The 16,297-nt window shown below is 55.0% G+C and overlaps 1 protein-coding gene across 15 annotated transcripts in view; it reads right to left on the bottom strand.

Annotated features, from left to right (window-relative positions):
- The window catches only part of RAP1GAP (RAP1 GTPase activating protein), a 61,881-nt gene that overhangs the window by 19,283 nt on the left and 26,301 nt on the right, over window positions 1-16,297 (bottom strand). For 13 of the 15 annotated variants that reach the window (XR_004140624.2, XR_004140623.2, XR_004140612.2 and 10 more), the window contains 3 exons: window positions 7,767-7,860; window positions 1,448-1,483; window positions 432-479 (listed from right to left, as the gene is read on the bottom strand). Coding sequence is in view for 6 of the 15 variants with exons in the window: in XM_031464285.2 (XP_031320145.2) it covers window positions 432-479; window positions 1,448-1,483; window positions 7,767-7,860 (178 nt within the window). In the remaining 9 variants the exon portion in view is untranslated. Of the gene's footprint in view, window positions 1-431; window positions 480-1,447; window positions 1,484-3,955; window positions 4,006-6,988; window positions 7,009-7,766; window positions 7,861-16,297 lie in introns of those variants that run through there. The other 2 variants (XR_004140619.2, XR_004140616.2) reach the window with 2 other exon arrangements.

Below are 16,297 nucleotides of genomic sequence, written 5' to 3'. Positions count from 1 at the left end.
ACTGGCTTCAAAGAAAACATTTTATAACAGGCGGTCGTGAGGGATGGGGCTTCAATTTGGGGAAGCCTGGAGAGGCAGGGTGAGTTTGCAGTGGGGTAGCTGGATTGGGGAGGAGCTGGAATGAAGGCCCCTGGCCTATAGCAAGGGAAGGGTTCTCCACATCTCAGACTCCTAGAGGGCAGGGCTGGGTGCACCCTGCTATGCTCTTGGCCCCAGGACCTAGCCCACAGTAAGTAAGACCACTTTGAAAGGGTGCGGGATTCTCCAGGGCTGGCTGCTTGGCTGGGGCAGCACTTCCCAGGCCCTACCCCCACCCTAGAGAGGGAGTCTGCCTCCCCTTCCCAACCCCCTCCCTCCAAGCCCTTTGGAGAGCGCTGTTCTGGAAGCTGACAGCCCCTAGAAGAGGGGACTGGGGCCAGCTTCACACCTACTTTGAGGGGTGGTGGGAAGGAGCATCGTTGTTCATCCATCCTGCTTCCCTGCAAAGAGAAGGAGGCACACCCCGTTACACCCCTCCCATGCCCACCAGAGGCAGTACCCCTTCCAGGGAGATGGTGATGTGGGGGTGCTCCCAGGGCAGTGTGCTGGCTGGCAGGGTTACTCAGGCCTCTGCAGGGCTGGCCCTCCTGGAAGCAACCTGGACTGAGGGAGACCAGGAGCAGCAGGGAGAATTGGGTGCTCTGTGCCTGTATATTGCCGCCGGGAGTCAGGGCAGGGGCAGTGTGCATGCTTGTGATGGGGAGAGAGGGAAAGAGAGAGAGAAGGAGGGGGAGAGGTAGAGACAGAAAGACTAACAGAGGCAGAGAAGCAGGAAGATGGCACAGAAGAGGGTCTGGAGGGTGAACGGACATCAGAGAAAGCTCCTAAGGTCTGTTCAAGTCCCTTGTCCGCCTTCCAACACATACCCAAATAAAACAACAAACAAGTGCCTGGAAGACCAGGGCTGGTGAGTGGGGGTTGGGCAGGAGTCAGATAGATTGGGGGGGACTGCCTAGCTCATTAGCACCTCCCCCTACCTGCAGCAGAGCCTCCGGTTGCCCCTTGCCCTGTGCCCTGGCATCTATCCCTCCTCCCATTCCACATGGGGGTCCTGCAGAGCCTGCCCTGCCTCTTGGGAGATGGGGGATGGTGTGTGTATGTGGGGGTGGGTTGAAGCACTGACCCCAACAACCTATACAGGGAAGGGGAGCTGGGGAGACGCAAGTGGGGCCTGGGCCCTTGGGTCAGTCAGAGAGTTGGGCACCATTAACCCCTCATCCTCTCTTCTGACCCCTAGGCAGAAGGCTCTGGACAACCACACACTGCCACCATCTCCTCCTGGCACAGTGTATAAGGGCTCTCGGCCCATCCTCAGAGAGATGTAGGGCTGGAGATACAGCAAGGGCCCCCTCACCCCCAGCCCAACCCCTTCTGTGGCTCCCAGAACAGGCTACAGAGCCCACCTCACCTGCATCTTTTCAATCATCTCAAACAGATCTGTGTTCTGCAACAGAGATGGAGAGAGCAGGTCAGCCCTCAGGTGCCCAGCTGATCCTGCTAAGTCCCCGAGAAGTCTCCACCCACGCCCGAGTCTCCTGGTCCCCCAACTCTGAACAACCACCGAGCAGCAAGAGGGAGTGGAGGGGACATCATAGGATGGGACTCTGTGCCTCTGACCCACAGACTTTGACCAACTGCCAAGGGAAGTCCATCCAAAGCCCAGCACCCTCCCCAGGCAGCCCACCCCACTCAGTCCCCTTCCCTAATGGAGGAGGCTGCTGCTTCAAACAAAGAGGGCTGCGACCCTTGGGGAGAGACATCTCCCCCATATCACTGCAAGGGTGGCAGTGCCAGGATCAGCCCACAGACCTCTCAGAAGAGCCCCAGGTCCCAGCGCCAGAGAAAGGCCGGCTGGGATCCTCACAGGAGGGTCTGTGGTTCCACCTGCCTCTCTTGGAAAAGGATCCCACCCTCTCTCCCAAGCAGTGTGGCCTGGGGGCGCTGCTGGGGGAGAGAATGCTGGGATGTCCCACTGGCCCAACACCTGCGTGTGAGTCCACACACACCCCCTCCTCCCCACTCAGGCTCCAGCCAGCCTCTCCCGAGGCTAGCCAGGGCACACACAGGGTTAACCTGGGCATCTGCCAGCTGTGCTTGGCAGCTTCAGCCTCTGTAGCGCCAACTCCCTACAAGCTTTCCTGGAAGGCAGCATCCTTGTAGGCTGGCGGGGCTGGGGGCTGGGCCTGGGAACCCCCAGTGTCTCTAGGATGGTGCCCCTCCCCCAGCACCTCCAAGGCCTCAATTCAGTCAGCTCCTGAAGTCCAGTGGGAGCACTGGCTGAGCTCACACACATTTGCTATGGGGTTGTGCACCGAGAAACACACTCTCCCTCTCTCTCTTCCTCTAAAACACAGCAGCCTGTACACCAATATTTAAACGCAGTCTCACTGTACCAAAGAAAGCAAACACACACAAACCCACACACACAAACCCACTGGGTCTGTACACATCAACTCTTAGGCACAGAGCTACATGCTAACATACAAATACACGTGTCAGTGTCCTACATTTCACAACAGCACACTCACTCACATACACACACAGGTCCATGCCCTGCAAGCGCCACACACACAAATGCAAACCCAGCCCTACGCAGATATGCACATCAGTAATTGCTCACGAAGCTACACAAATACCACAAAATCACTCTCACATCTGTATGCCGAGAGACACAATAACATGCACTCACAGATACAGGCAGGTATGTTCATGGAAACTGAGACACAGAGCCCCACTCCCACGCACAAGTTCACCCTTCCACATCAGAGTCACACACCTTGTGTAACAGACATGACATACTTGATCCCATAATATAAAAGGAGTTCTGAGAAAAAGAAAAAGCAGGCAGCAACTGTAGGAGTGGTTAATCACCAAGGATGAGGGGCACAGGTCTGAACCACACACACACACACACACACACACATACACACACGCGCGGAGCTCTGCTAAAGATCACGAGACAGACACCCCATGTGCACACTCTAAGGCCTGCCCACAGAGGCAAAACCTACCCTGTAAAATGCATGACAGGAGTCCACAGGAGATGCTGACCCATGGACCCCTCTGACCACACCCAACACTTCTGAGCTTGGAAGAGACAATTCCACAGGCAGTGACAGCAGAGACCAGACACACATCTGCAGTCCAGGGAGACAAACACACCTGTCAACCCAACACCTTATACAACAGAAACATCAGCATCTGTGCCTGGGTTAGCCACACCACCTCAGCCCAGCACAGCCCCAGCACGACAGTGATGGGGTGCAATGATGTCTCCCAGAGTACCCCACTCAGGTGACCTAACGTGGCCAGGAACAAAGCACCGGGAGTCACAGTCACATAAACATTGACACATGGTACTGTCGCCCAGAGCACACACACAGCAACAAGTGACACCCACAGATACAGGCTTGCTAGTGCATCAGGCACTCTGAAACATGAAAGGCTGTGAGCAAAGTGGCTCAGGGCACCACGCAAAGTTACACTGTGACATTCAGACCCCTCCTAAATGGAGGAGGGGATAGATGAAGTGGTCCAGAGGCTAGTCTCTCTGTCTTTCTGTCTCTGTCTCTGTCTCTGTCTCTGTCTCTCTCTCTCTCTCTCTCTCACACACACACACACACACACACACACACACACACACACAGAGTGCCCCTGTAGCCCAGAGTCACAGTGTCACCACAGGCACTCTGTTCCATAGGCAGCTGCAGAAAGAGCCCAAGGCCCGAGACCCCAAGGCAGGGGTGTGCCCTGTGGCCGCAGTGGCCGGGTGTTAGCCCAGAAGCTAACACACCCTCCATGACGGAGCCTCACACACCCGTCCTGGCTGAGGCAGAGCCTGCTGGTCTCCGAGGAAGTCGGGCTGACTGGCTCCCGCGGACCCCCTCAGCCAGGCCGCCTTCGTCCTGGTCCTCACCTGCCAGCCGGCCCCAGCGGGTAGCGAGACCCTCCGCGGACGGCCCGGGGGCGCCAGGGTCCGCGGCTGAGCCATCCCGAGCCCTGCCCGGCCCCGGCCCCCGACCCGGTGGCGCTTCAGCTGGCCCAGCCGACTCCGGCCCGCGCGAGCCCCCGCCCGGGCCCCGCAGCGCCGAGCTCCGCGCTCCCGGCTCCGGGCTCCGGGGACCCGCTGCCTGAGCTTAGTTCGCCCGCCGGCCGGGCCCGGAGGGGGCGGGGCGCCAGGTACAGGCGGCGCGGGGGCAGGGGCGGGGCTTTCGGAGATCCGGGGCGGGGACACAGGAGGCCCCGCCCCGGTGCGGTCCTTGAACACTGCGCCTGCGCGCTCTTGTTAGCGCGCTGGGAGCTTTCAGCTCGCGGGCACTTTGGAACCCCCAGGCTCTCCAGCGCATCCCAAGCCCGCCTCTAATTCCCAGACTCTGGGTACCTCGCCTCAGGGTTTCAGGGACGGGCTTCTTGGGCTGGGCTGTGAAACCGGGGAGGAAGGGGTGGAGGGGTTTACCTTGGAGACAGAGGGCTTTTGCTGAGCATCTACTTAATGTTGGACCCTTTACAAGTCTCATCTTCTCCCCACGACTCAGAAGATACGAGTGGCATCCTCAATTTACAGAAGAGAAAATTGATTCCAAGACATAAAATACCACGCTCAAGATCACACAGAATCAGAACTAGGAATCCAGGGAAAGGCTTGGAGCTCTTTCCTCTCCCTCCTCCTCACCTTCACCCGCCCCCTAACGTCTGACAATGGCTGGCCTGTACTCTCCCTTCCCCAGGTCCCATGCTCATACCTGTCCCTAACTGCCCCAGATCCTGGAGGAGGGAGGGAACAGGAGCTGCCAAGTCTCCACACATGGAGAGGACTTCAGGATATGTGGGTTCTAGCTCTGTCCTTGCTACAGCATGCTGGGTAGACTTGAGTGAGTCCCTGCCACCTCTGCAGGCCTCAGGTTCCCCATCTGTAAAATATAAGGCCTCTGCAGGCCCTACCGGCTGACCCTACATTGTGTCTGCCACTGTACAGTGGGTGCAGGGCTTCAGCACCCCCTCCTTAGACAGATGCTGGGAAAGCGGCAATTGCTTCCTGAGCTGTGGCCAAGTCAACACCAACTGCTTCAGACCCTGCAGGGCAGGGCTGCCCACCAGCTCAGTATCCATCCTCTCTTCAGCTTCCTGAAGGAGCTCCTGGCAGCTACCCACCACTCTCCATCTCCAGGGGCAAGGGCTCCTGGAAGGAAGGCATTGTGCCTTCCTTTCCCTCAGACCTGGCCCTGGGTCAGACTGGAGCCCAGGAAGCTGGAGGGGGGGGAACTCTGGAGATGTGTGTTCCAGACACGGTGTAGCTTTGTTTTTAATAATTAACAGCAGCAAATATTGATTCACACAGGCACTTCCAGGCCTGAGCACTTCCGGGCACCCATCGAAATGCAACCAAAGAAATATTCATTCCCACACTGGGAGGAGGCAAGACCTGCTTGCATCCCCAAGATGTCTGTGTCCCCAGAGTGGAGGGTGTGCACGTATGTGCATGCAGCTGTGTGTATGTGTAACTCTGAGACCAGATGTGGCTGTGTGTGCATGGACATCTTATCTTGGGTATATGTATTTATGTGTTTGTACCTGTACACACATGCATCTGAATACATTTGCAGTCATGTGAATGTATCCATGTATGTAGGTGTGGGGAGACTGTGCATGTACATGTGTGCAGATTCCTAAATCCTCCAGTGGAAAAACTCTTACAGGGGATCAGGGTCCTGGGTAGCTCAGTGTCTGTACAAATGTGGCTTCCCAATGAGAAGGGAATGTCCCTTCTGGGTGTTCTGTCTTGCCCTGGGAATGTAATGAAGCTGGTAATATTTCAGATTCCTAATTTCAACTTCCCAAAATTATTTTCACAGTCATCATCCAATTGCAAGCTGGCAAGGTGGGTAGAGAAGGAACTGTCAGCTCTGTTTCACAGTTGAGAAACTGAGGCCCAGAGAGGAGCAGGGATTTGCCCATTGGCACAGGGAGTCACTTGCCCCTCAGACTAGCTCCACCATCAACATGATAAACGTGCGCAGAGCTGGCAGAGTGGGATGGAGAATGTGTCACAGGCCTGGGACTCTCCTCCCCACCACTGATTTGCTGGGGATCCGGACGGATCACTCAGTCTCTCTGGGCCCTGATTTCCTTTCCTGTAGATCATTCTATCTACAGACTGTGTCTTGATTCTGGGGTGGGTGTGGGCTGTCGGGGTGGGGCAATTTGGAGCCCGTAGCCGTCTGGGCTATACTGGCACAAACGGAGGCTTCTAGCCAAACTGGGCAGAGGCCAGGAAGTCTGAGGGGAGGCAGCTCAGAGCTAATCTGAGAAGGCAAGACTCAGGGCGATGGGCTGTTCTAACCCTCATTTTTCTGATAAGAACACTGAGGCTCAGGGATGGGAAGAGAACCCAGGCCTCCTACTGGATGCTTGGGGGAGAGGAACTGGGAGCCTCACTCCTGAACCCAGCTGCCATGGAGTCACTTCTTTCCTGCCAAATCGCAGGATCATGAACTAGTCTTGGGCTGTTACCCAGGCAGAGACAGGAGAGGATCTCAGGAACCCCCAACATGGTCCCTAGGGCCTCCACTTGGGAACTCCTTGGAGGTGGTGATCCCCTTTATGGACACTATTCCTTGGCTATATGCCCTCCCAGCCTAGGAGAGGTAGATGGCCCTTGTTCCAGGTCAGATCTCTGGGGAAAGAGCTTGGCAGATCTTGCCTCTGCTATTTCCTGGCTGTGTGATCTTGGGAAAACCAGTTCACCTCTCTGAGCATCTGGATCCTCATCTGGAGACTGCCTACCACCTAAGATTTGATGAAAGGACCAAGAGGCATGATGTCTGTGGACGTGATTTAGAAATAGTAAAGTGTACTGCAAAAGTGAGTATCCAGTGCATTAGAGAAGCCACCAGACCAGGCACTCCGGCCAGACAGCCTGAGTTCCAGTCCTGGCCCCATCTCATCCTACCTGTGTGTCTTTGAGCAAGTAACTTAACTTCTCTGAGCCTCGATTTTCTCATCTGCAAAATGAGACTAGTAATAGTACTCACATAAGTACATGGTACTTATAGTTTGAAGATGAAATGAGATATGGCATATAAAGCATTAAGTACCCACCTAGCACATAGTAAATCTCAATAAATGCTAGTGGTTATTACTCGTATTTGACACTTCTTGTAAGTTGTTTAGCAATTTCTCTCTTAACTGGGCTATGGCTCCTTGAGAGCAGGGTCTGTGTCAGATTGATTTCTGGCACCTCAGTGACCAGCACAAAGTCTGGCACAGGTCAAGTGCTGGGCAAACATTTGATTTTGATGATAACAACAAATAATAGCCTCATTTGTAGGGCTCTTCGTCTGTGCCAGATATTGTGCATGGAATGTTTTATCAGCACTTTTGCGTTTAATCCTCACAGTAGCCCTGTGAGGTGGGGTATTATCATCACACCTGATTTACAGCTGAGGAGACTGATGGTGATGCTGATGATGAGGATAAGGAAGAATAGCTGTTTAGCTAGTTTATCCCCAGCTTTTTTGCCCCCTACCCCCAATAGTGCTACAGGCCCTGGTTCAACCTCTGAGACTGTACCAGGCTCACCCAGGGGTGAGGAGTGGTGTCCCCTTGTGGGGGCTAAACCCCAAGCAGCATCTACTTGAATGTTCTACCTCTGCCCAGTACTCATTCTTAGGTATCCGTCAGCCCTGGGGGGTCTCTGGACCAGGGGCTGTGGGTAGGGGGGCACTTACCTTAGGGTAGGGTGAAGCAGTGTGGGAGGGAACTAAGTCCACTCGTGGCAGGTCTAGTGCCTGAGGGAAGCGCTGGTTCTGCCCATCACTCCTCCTGAAAGAGAAGAGTCTGAGGTCAGGGAGGGCCCCAGGTTGGGAGATTTGTAAACTTTGGGAGGAAGAGTCACTCTCAGAGTGGGAGACATTAGGGGGGACAGGTATCTTGGAGGAGGGAGTCTTGGTTCCCCAGGAGGCAAAAGAGGAGGGGCTTCTTGAACAGGGCTGCCAAACAGGCTCTCCTTCCCCGGAGATCAGAGATGTGGACAGAGTCTCTCTCCAAGCTCTCTATTAGGCCTCCCTAACCCACACTCCAGCCAAGAGGATGTCCACAGCCCATTCTAAAGATGGGTAGACTGAGGCAGGGGCAGTGAGGGTTGCTGTAAAGAGCTGAACCCTGACCTCTGGACTAAGCAGGGGTACCCCCAGCCTCTAAGCACCACCCCCCAGAGCCTTCAGGGAGATAGTAGCTTTAAGGCTGAGAGAGCACCCTGGTCACTGCTATGGTTAGTGGTAATAACAATAACCGACACTCATTAGGCCTACTATGTGCCAGGCCCTGTGCCGAGCCCCTCTTTCCAGGCCTAAGGGCACAGACTCGTCACCGCAATGGTATTCCCACTTTCCAGATGATGAGGCACGCAGAGGTCATACATCTGGTCAGCAGCAGAGCCAGCATCTGAGCGAGGCTTGACTGACTCCAAGCCCAGACTCTTTGCCCACACCCACACCCCTCCCTGAGGAAAGGAAGCAGGTCTGGTGAGGGTGAAGTCAGCTCCTGCTACCCTAGAAAGCCTAGGAGGAGGCCACCTCTGGGGTCAGGAAGAGGAAGTGCCTGGTGGTTCCTGGGACCCAGGTCGTCCAGGGCTGGGCAAGCAGGCCTGGCTTCCGCCCACTGCCCAGGGCCACCCTGATGTGTCTGCACCCCCACCTCAGTCCCTCCACCGAGGCTGGCTCTGAGAGGGTGAGTCATTCAGCTCACATCGGGCTTGAGTCAGGTGGAGCTGGGCCTGCCACACCCCAGGAGGGGAAGTGAATGTGGGAACCTGGTGCAGGAAGAAGACCCTGAGGAAGCTCTGAGCCCTGCTGCTGACTCCCCTGGGCCCAGCTACTTGGACAGAAATGGCTCAGAGGGATGGCCCCACAGCCCTGCTACAGGCACCAGATGCCTCTCCACCTCCCAGGGGTGCAGGGATCTTAAAAGGGGGCCTTGCACTGGGCAGTGCTTGACCCAGAGGATAGATATGGTGACAGTGGCATTTTAGGTTTGTGGCATCAGTGTGAGGGAGACAGTCTCAGGCCTGCTGGGACTCACCTGCTGTGTGACTTTAAGTCAGTGACACACCTCTCTCATTCTCAGTTCCCATGAAAAATTCATCACAGAGCCTGGGAAGCTAGTAGGTATTTACCCAGTGAATTCCTTGATATCCATTCATTCATGGTAAACTCTGGCTCCCCACATTAGGGTCTCATTAAGAATTTGTTGAATGGATGAGTAAATGAGTGAATGAATGTTGGCAGTAGGAAGGCAGTAAAGGTTTGTGAGCAAGGGAATGGCCTAAACAAAGGTTCCTATAGATTATAAGGTGCAGTGACTTGGGGAGAATCTGGGGAGGGGGGAGTGAAAAGGGGCCCATAGAAATGGTCCAAGCAAATTCCACTGAGGCTGCTATGGGGACTCTTGAGACCTACCCAGTGCCTGGAACTATGTTAGGCATGTTACAGCCTCACTATAGTGCTAAGAGGTTGGCATTATTTATCCCCATTTTTACAGATGGAGAAACTGAAGCTCAGAGAGACGAAGCCACTTCTCCCAGCAAGTGGGTGACAGGGTCAGAATTTAAAGCCCATGCTCTTGACTGAGCAAGGCCAGTGCCAGTGGGATGGAGAGCAGAGGCTGTCCAAGGACCAGGAAGTCCTGAGGTTGAAGCCCAGGATGGTGCGGACCACTGTCTTGGTGGCCCTGGCTGCTGAGTGGAGGTTTTTGTCCAGGATTAAGCTATTCAGGCACTGTCCTTCTGTCCACCCCTTCTCATGCCCCAAGGCTCAGACCATGGCCGCTGCAGGTCAGCCTGGCAGCAGCTCCCTAACATGCCCGCCTTCTAGGACCTGCCTCAGTTTCCCTGTGTCTGGATGCCACGGCTCATGTTGGCCCAGGACTCAGTAGATCTTGCAAGACAAGAGGGCTCTGGTTTCCCTTGGAACCCTGCCCAAGGCCCTCAGCTCTCCAGTTCCCAGCTGGCCAGAGCCCCCGCCTCAGAGGCAACTCCTCTACCTAAAAGGCCATTGCTGAGGCCCTAAGGGGCAAGGGAAGGGAGGGACTCCAGGATGAGGACAGAGCAGGAAATCAGAGGCTCTGGGCCCAGCCTGCCCTCAACCATCCCAACCCTGCAGGGACAGAAGGACAATAATAACAAAAGCCACAGCCTCCCTGTGCCTTCCATGATTTTTCTTAATTCTTGCAGCTCCCCAGTGAGGCAGGCACTCAAAAACTACCTGCTTTACACATGAGGAAACTGAGTCTCAGAAAGGTATATCAACTTGCCCAAGGTCACACAGTTAATGAGGCAGAACAGGCATTTGAACCCAGGTATTTCACTGCAGAGCCAAGTATCTGAACTTCCCAGCATGGCTGGCCAGCCCTCCAGACACAGCGCATCGGCAAGGTGATTATAACAGTGACAGCCCAGGCAGCCATGCTGGTACAGGACGGACTGTGTGTGGGCCCTGCTCTAACTGCTTCACTTGTTATTAACTCATTTCACCCTCATCTTTCAGAGGAGGGAACTAAGACACAGAGAGGCTAAGCATCATGTCCAAGGTCACAATGACAGTAAGGGAAATCAAGAGGCTCTGAACCCCTAACCATCGGGTCTAGCTGCTGCCCTAATGCTATACTACACTGCCTTTTAGTAAATAGTGTTGCTCAATAATACCTTTGAAGAAATGAATAAACAGCCTCTCACCTCCCTCCCTACCCTTTTCCCCTCCCCTGACCTCCTCCTCCTTCTCTCAGACTTCCTCACCTCTCACCCATTTCTTCCTCACCTTTCTAGCCCACCCTTCATTCCCCTCTGCCTCTGGTCCCTGCAGACCTCCCCCTACTTGGTAATTTTCCTCCCTCTCATGAATTTGAAGCTCTCTGTCCCTCCTCTTTCTCTCCCATCCCACCTTTGTCTCCAGGTTTCCATCATTTCCATTCACATGAGGTCCCCCAAGTCTCTGCCCTCTTCCTCACTTCTCTGAAAACGTTCCTGACCCCATGGCCTGGCTCAGCTTAAAATGCTTTTCCTTCTCCCCACACATGCAGCAGCTGGGAAGTGCCTGGAGCTAGCTGGGACATGGGGACCTCTCCCTACTTTTCCCGTCCCCTTGGCCATATGTCATATCTGCACAGCTCTCTACAGTTTGCTCAGGCATTGTCTCATTGAATCACCACAGCAGCTTTGTGAGGTTGCATTATTATCATCCTTTTTTCCAGATAAGAAAACTGAGGTTCAGAGAGGTTAAGTGACAAACCCAGGGTCACACCAGGGAAAGGGCAATGCCAAGGTTTTACTCCAGCCCGGGGTTCTTCTACTACACTACACACATCACAGCCGCTCTCAACTCAGGCCCTCAGTCCTGTCAGTCAGCTCCCCGTGGTCCCTGGCTCCTGCAGCCACTAGCTAGCAACTTCCCTCGGTCCAGCTCCAATCCTGCCCTGTCTGGCCTGGACACCTGCCTATAGTACAGGACACCTGAACACAGGAAAAGGCAGCAGCCAGAGAGGAGATGACTTGCCCAAGGTCACACAGAAAGCTGAAGCCAACCTGGAGTCTGGACCAGGCACATTCCAAGGTCACCTTAAGGCCCTGCAGGTGCATGGCCACCAGTCAGCTGGCCCCAGCTCCGCCCCCGTCAGAGTGCCCATCCCTCCCTGGGAAAGGGTGCGGTGGAGTAGTGGTGGGGGTGCCCAGTGGCCCAGCTCCTGAGTGGGATGGGCCAGGCCGGAAGCTGCTGCTGACAGCTCCGGGGTTTCTTGGCAACGGTTCACTGCACCTCCTCCCCCTCCCTTAGCTCCACATCGAGGTGACAATAATAATTGCACTGTCGTGAGTGCAGCTCTTTGTACTTTTCAAAAGCCCTCTTTATCTGTTCACTCCTGGGAGTCTCACCGGAACTGGAGCAGGAGATAAGGCAGTCGCTAGGATCCCCAATTCCCAGAAGGGTAAACTGAAGCTCAGAGAGGTTAAACCACCATCTCGAAGTCACCCAGCAAGGTGGGAGCAGATTGGGAACTAGAACCAGGCCACCACCAGTCCAGGGCTCCAGACGCTGCACTGGGGTAGGGGGCATTTCAGGGGGGCTTCACACTCTGCGAAACTTCAGGTCACACCCAGGTGTGATTGGGGAGATAAGGAACGCAGGACAGGTGACCAGATGTCTCCCTGGGTTGCTTCCCATCTGTTAACCAGCTGAAGAGTTGATGGGAGGGCCCTGTCTTTTCTCTTATCTGCAAAATGAGAGATAATGTCCCCACCCCTTAAGGTTGCATTAGAGTGAGTGAGCCCCGCAGAGCCCAGTAGAAGTGGTGGTGGTTGTTGTTGTTGTTGTTGTTGTTGTTGTTGTTGTTGTTGTTGTTGTTAGCCACTCTCCTAGAGAACCCTACCGTTTCAGGGCACCAAGAGTGGCTGGGCCATCCTGTGAGTAGGGCTTGGCCCTTTGGCCATCCAGAGATAGCTGCCCTGAGTGAGGTCCCCAGGTGGGTATGGCCCCTGCTAACTCTCCCATTCTCATCTCCACTCACACCCCCTTCCTGTCCCGTCCCCATCACCTTGTCCTAACCGGGCTGGGCTGCAGGCAGCTTTCCAAACAAGCCCCACTTGTGTCCTGCTGCTGAGCCTCTGACAGGCTGTGCCCTCTGCCGGGGGCTCCCTTTCCCATCTTTTCTGCCTGGTAGACTATTTATGCTTTAAAATTCAATTGAAACAGGTGAAACTCTGGTGGCCAGAATAGGTGACTTACGACCACCGAGGCAGGAGGCCTGTGACAGGGAGCAGGGCAGGTGCCGGACAGCACACACACGAGTTGGGAAACCAGACTTGGGGGTTTGGGAGGGGCTCAGCCAGTCACTGAACATAGGGCTGAGAAGGATTTATCGGGGGCTAGTCCGGGACAGGAACCAAAGGGGTCCAGGCCAGACCACTGGTCACCAGAGTTGGGTCCCTGACTCTCCCTGAGACCAACTGGTTCTACCAACCTGGTGATTCATATGGAGGCGGGGGGACGTGGAAGGGGGCCAGACCTAGAAGTGAGAGGGAGATGCAGAGGGCTGCTCTTGCGGCTCCTCACTCCCCTGAGAGAGGGCCTTCTGGATGGGGCTCTGGAGGCTGCCTGTGTCTTCCAGCCATGGTATCAGGTCTAAAGGGACCCTAATCTCCTGAAACCAGAGACTAGAGGCCAGCCTGGAACTGCCCCCTCCCTGGGGGGCCACAGAGGCCCGTTGTCTCTGGAGCGCAACCATCCGGCACTGCTTGGCCCTGGCCTTGCCGAGGTGCCAGGAAAGGCGGCCAGGGGCAGCCTGTGAGTGAATCTCTGAAGCTAGGCTGGAGGACCCTGGCCCCCTCCTCTGGAGGAGGCCCATGGAGAGAGCGGCAGCAGGTGCAGGGGTTGGGGGACACAGGCGTGGCTGCTCCTGGCTCTCCCTTCCCCAGGCACCTTTGACCTCAGCCAGGACTCAAGAGGGAGCGTTGGGGGGGCGGGGGGTGGGGGAGGGAGAGCCAAGCGCTGTGATGTCCTGCAATCCTACCACAACCCTGATTCAGGCCTGCTGTTATTTTCACACCATTGTAAAGAGAAGGAGTCAGAGCCTCGCGGGGACTGCAAGATGGGCCAGGGTCTCGGCTGCCAAGTGGCCAATTTGGCAGGGTCCCCCTGGGGCAGGCGGAGAGGACCTCAGGCGCTAGGCGGGGCAGAGGAGGTGAGCAGAAAGGTGGCACGGGGGCCCCCACCCTCATCCTGAGCTGGCTGAGCACCGAGACACCCGGATCCTGGAGCTGAGCCAGGCAGCGGCCTCCTGAGCAAACAACAGGTTGGCAGCCCCGAGAGTAGGTCATGGGACTGGCCCCCACCCGAGGGCACAGCACCTGGGAACCAGGCCTCCCATCCACCAGCTGCCCGCCAGCACCTCCCCTGCCCAGGTGGCCCAAGCCCTGCAGTGGCTGAAGCCTGAACCTCTGCCTCCCTGGGGACTGACTCCTCCCTGCACAGGGGGCAGGAGGGAGGAGTGACCCTGAGATGACCTGGCCACAAGGTCTATTCCTGCTGGGTAATAATATCTGCTTACCTGGCCTGGCACTTTACAGTTTACAGACTTCCTTTGCTCTAGACCCTCTCAACAGCCTCACAAAGAACCAAAGGGCAGGTGATGTTACCTCCATTCTATGTGGGAGAAAAGTGAAGCCGGAACAGAGGTGATGACTTGCCCAAGGTATCACACTCAAAGCCCAAACCCAGCTGCTTTACTCCTTGCCCACGTGGGCACAGGGCAACTTACTGCTGGGCTGGCACAGGCTGCCGCCCTTAGCGCCCAGGGAAAGGAGGGCCGGAGCCCACGCACAGGGACTTCCCAGCACCCATTGCTGCCTGATGCCCACATGCAGTCTCACAGGCACCCACACCCCGCCTCCGCCGTTAACCTTACTGTCCCTCCCAGCCTCTGTAGCGCAGGGGCTCTCCCTTCCTGAACTCCATGCATTCCTTCGCTTGCTCACTCCATCACCCACCCACTCCCCCATGTGCCCTTCATTCCTATGCTTAGTCACTCATTCAGGACACATGTCCTGATGCCTGCTCTGGGCCAGACAATGGTCCTGAGTGTTGGCATAGAAGGCGGGGTGAGCCAGGCCTCCCCCATCTGGAAGCAAATCCCAGTGATACCGCCTGGACTGTTCTCTAGCTGTGCTGGTGTTCTGCGGCCTCACTGCTCAGATGCTGAACCCTCCAGTGCTGAGGCCTTGTTAAATCCATCCCTCCCTCTTCTAAGCCTTGGCTTTGCCACCTCATTGGCTCCAGGCCACTGGTGAGCAGAGGTCCCTGCCAGGCCAAGGCAAAAGCCCCTTGCGGAGAGACAAGGTCATTATCTCCTAACTAAAGGCACAAGGAGAAGCCCTGGCTCTTGCCTCCAAGTTGCCAGGTGTGCAGGATTAAGTCACCATAACCTCTCTAAGCACTTTCCACTGGAAACTGGGACAGACTAGATGACACTAAGGCCCAGCTCTGACATTCCACAGAGGGTGAATGGGAGGATGAAAAACTAGGAGCTGAGTCCACCGTGGACTGGTTGAAACTAGAACGCTGGAGGGACCACTCAGCCCAGCAGGGGGTGTGGAGGGGGCCTTTACTTCTCTGAGCCTCAGTTTCCTCATCTGCAAAATGGGATAGTAATATCTACTCTACATGCTTGTAGCATAGACTAAATTTGATATTATGTGTACAATCTGACTAGCCTAGAGCAGAGTATACAGTAGGGGTTCAATAAATTACAGGCTCCTGCCTGGAGAGGCAGCATAACATCAGAGGTGTGGACCCTGGAATCTGACAGACTGTATCTTAGCTCTACCACTTAACAGCTGTGTGACCTTGGACAAGTTACTTAACTTCTCTGAGCCTCAGTTTCTCATCTATAATATGGGGATAACAGCAATGTCTGCCTCCAACAGTTGTCATGAGGATTAAATGAGTTCATACATATAAAGTATGTAAACATTAACCATGAGCATTTCCTGGCCTTCCCTTCCCTCTTCCTTTCTTCTTTCTTTCCTTCTGCAGGCTGCTGAGGACTGAGGTAGGGCTCCTGGGTGAAAGCTGTGAGAAGGTACACTGGAGTCCAACACAAGAAACAGTGTGATAAATAGAGCCATGTAAGGTAATGAGCTCCCCGTCAAGCAAAGGCAGGCAGATCCTCTCAGGGACGTAGGGGGAGATTCTAAGGTGCGGGAAGAGGAAAAGTAAGGGGAGCATGGAGCTTCACTAGATGACCTGCCAGGTGCCTCCCATGTGTGGAATCGGTTCCTCTTGACTCTAGGGTACCTGTGGTTGAGGGCAGAGGCGGTGGATAAGTTCCTATTATTTTGAGGAAACAGACCTTCCTGGGTCTCCTAGGGGCACATGGATTGCTGTTACTTCTCTGTCGGTTTTTTGCCCCTCCTATTCAAAGTGAAAATGGGGGTACTCTTTGGCCCAGTAATTCCATTTCTAGGCATTTATCCTCCAGAAATACTTTTAAAAAGCACAAAAATATATGAACAGAGGACATACACTCTAGCGGGGTTTGCCATAGCTGAAATCTGGAAGCTGGTTAAATACATCAAGGCACACGCAAACCATAGGGCACCATGCAGTGACAACAAGGGAGGTCCCAGCCCTGACGGGAATGGCGATTTGAGGCATACAGTTAAGTGAAAAAGGCAAATCGTACCACAAAAATCTCACTTGTAAAAATTTTAAATTAT

Source organism: Camelus dromedarius, chromosome 14 (assembly GCF_036321535.1).
Source record: "Camelus dromedarius isolate mCamDro1 chromosome 14, mCamDro1.pat, whole genome shotgun sequence".
NCBI classification, from domain to species: domain Eukaryota; kingdom Metazoa; phylum Chordata; class Mammalia; order Artiodactyla; family Camelidae; genus Camelus; species Camelus dromedarius.
This window is presented reverse-complemented; position numbering and strand designations above follow the sequence as displayed.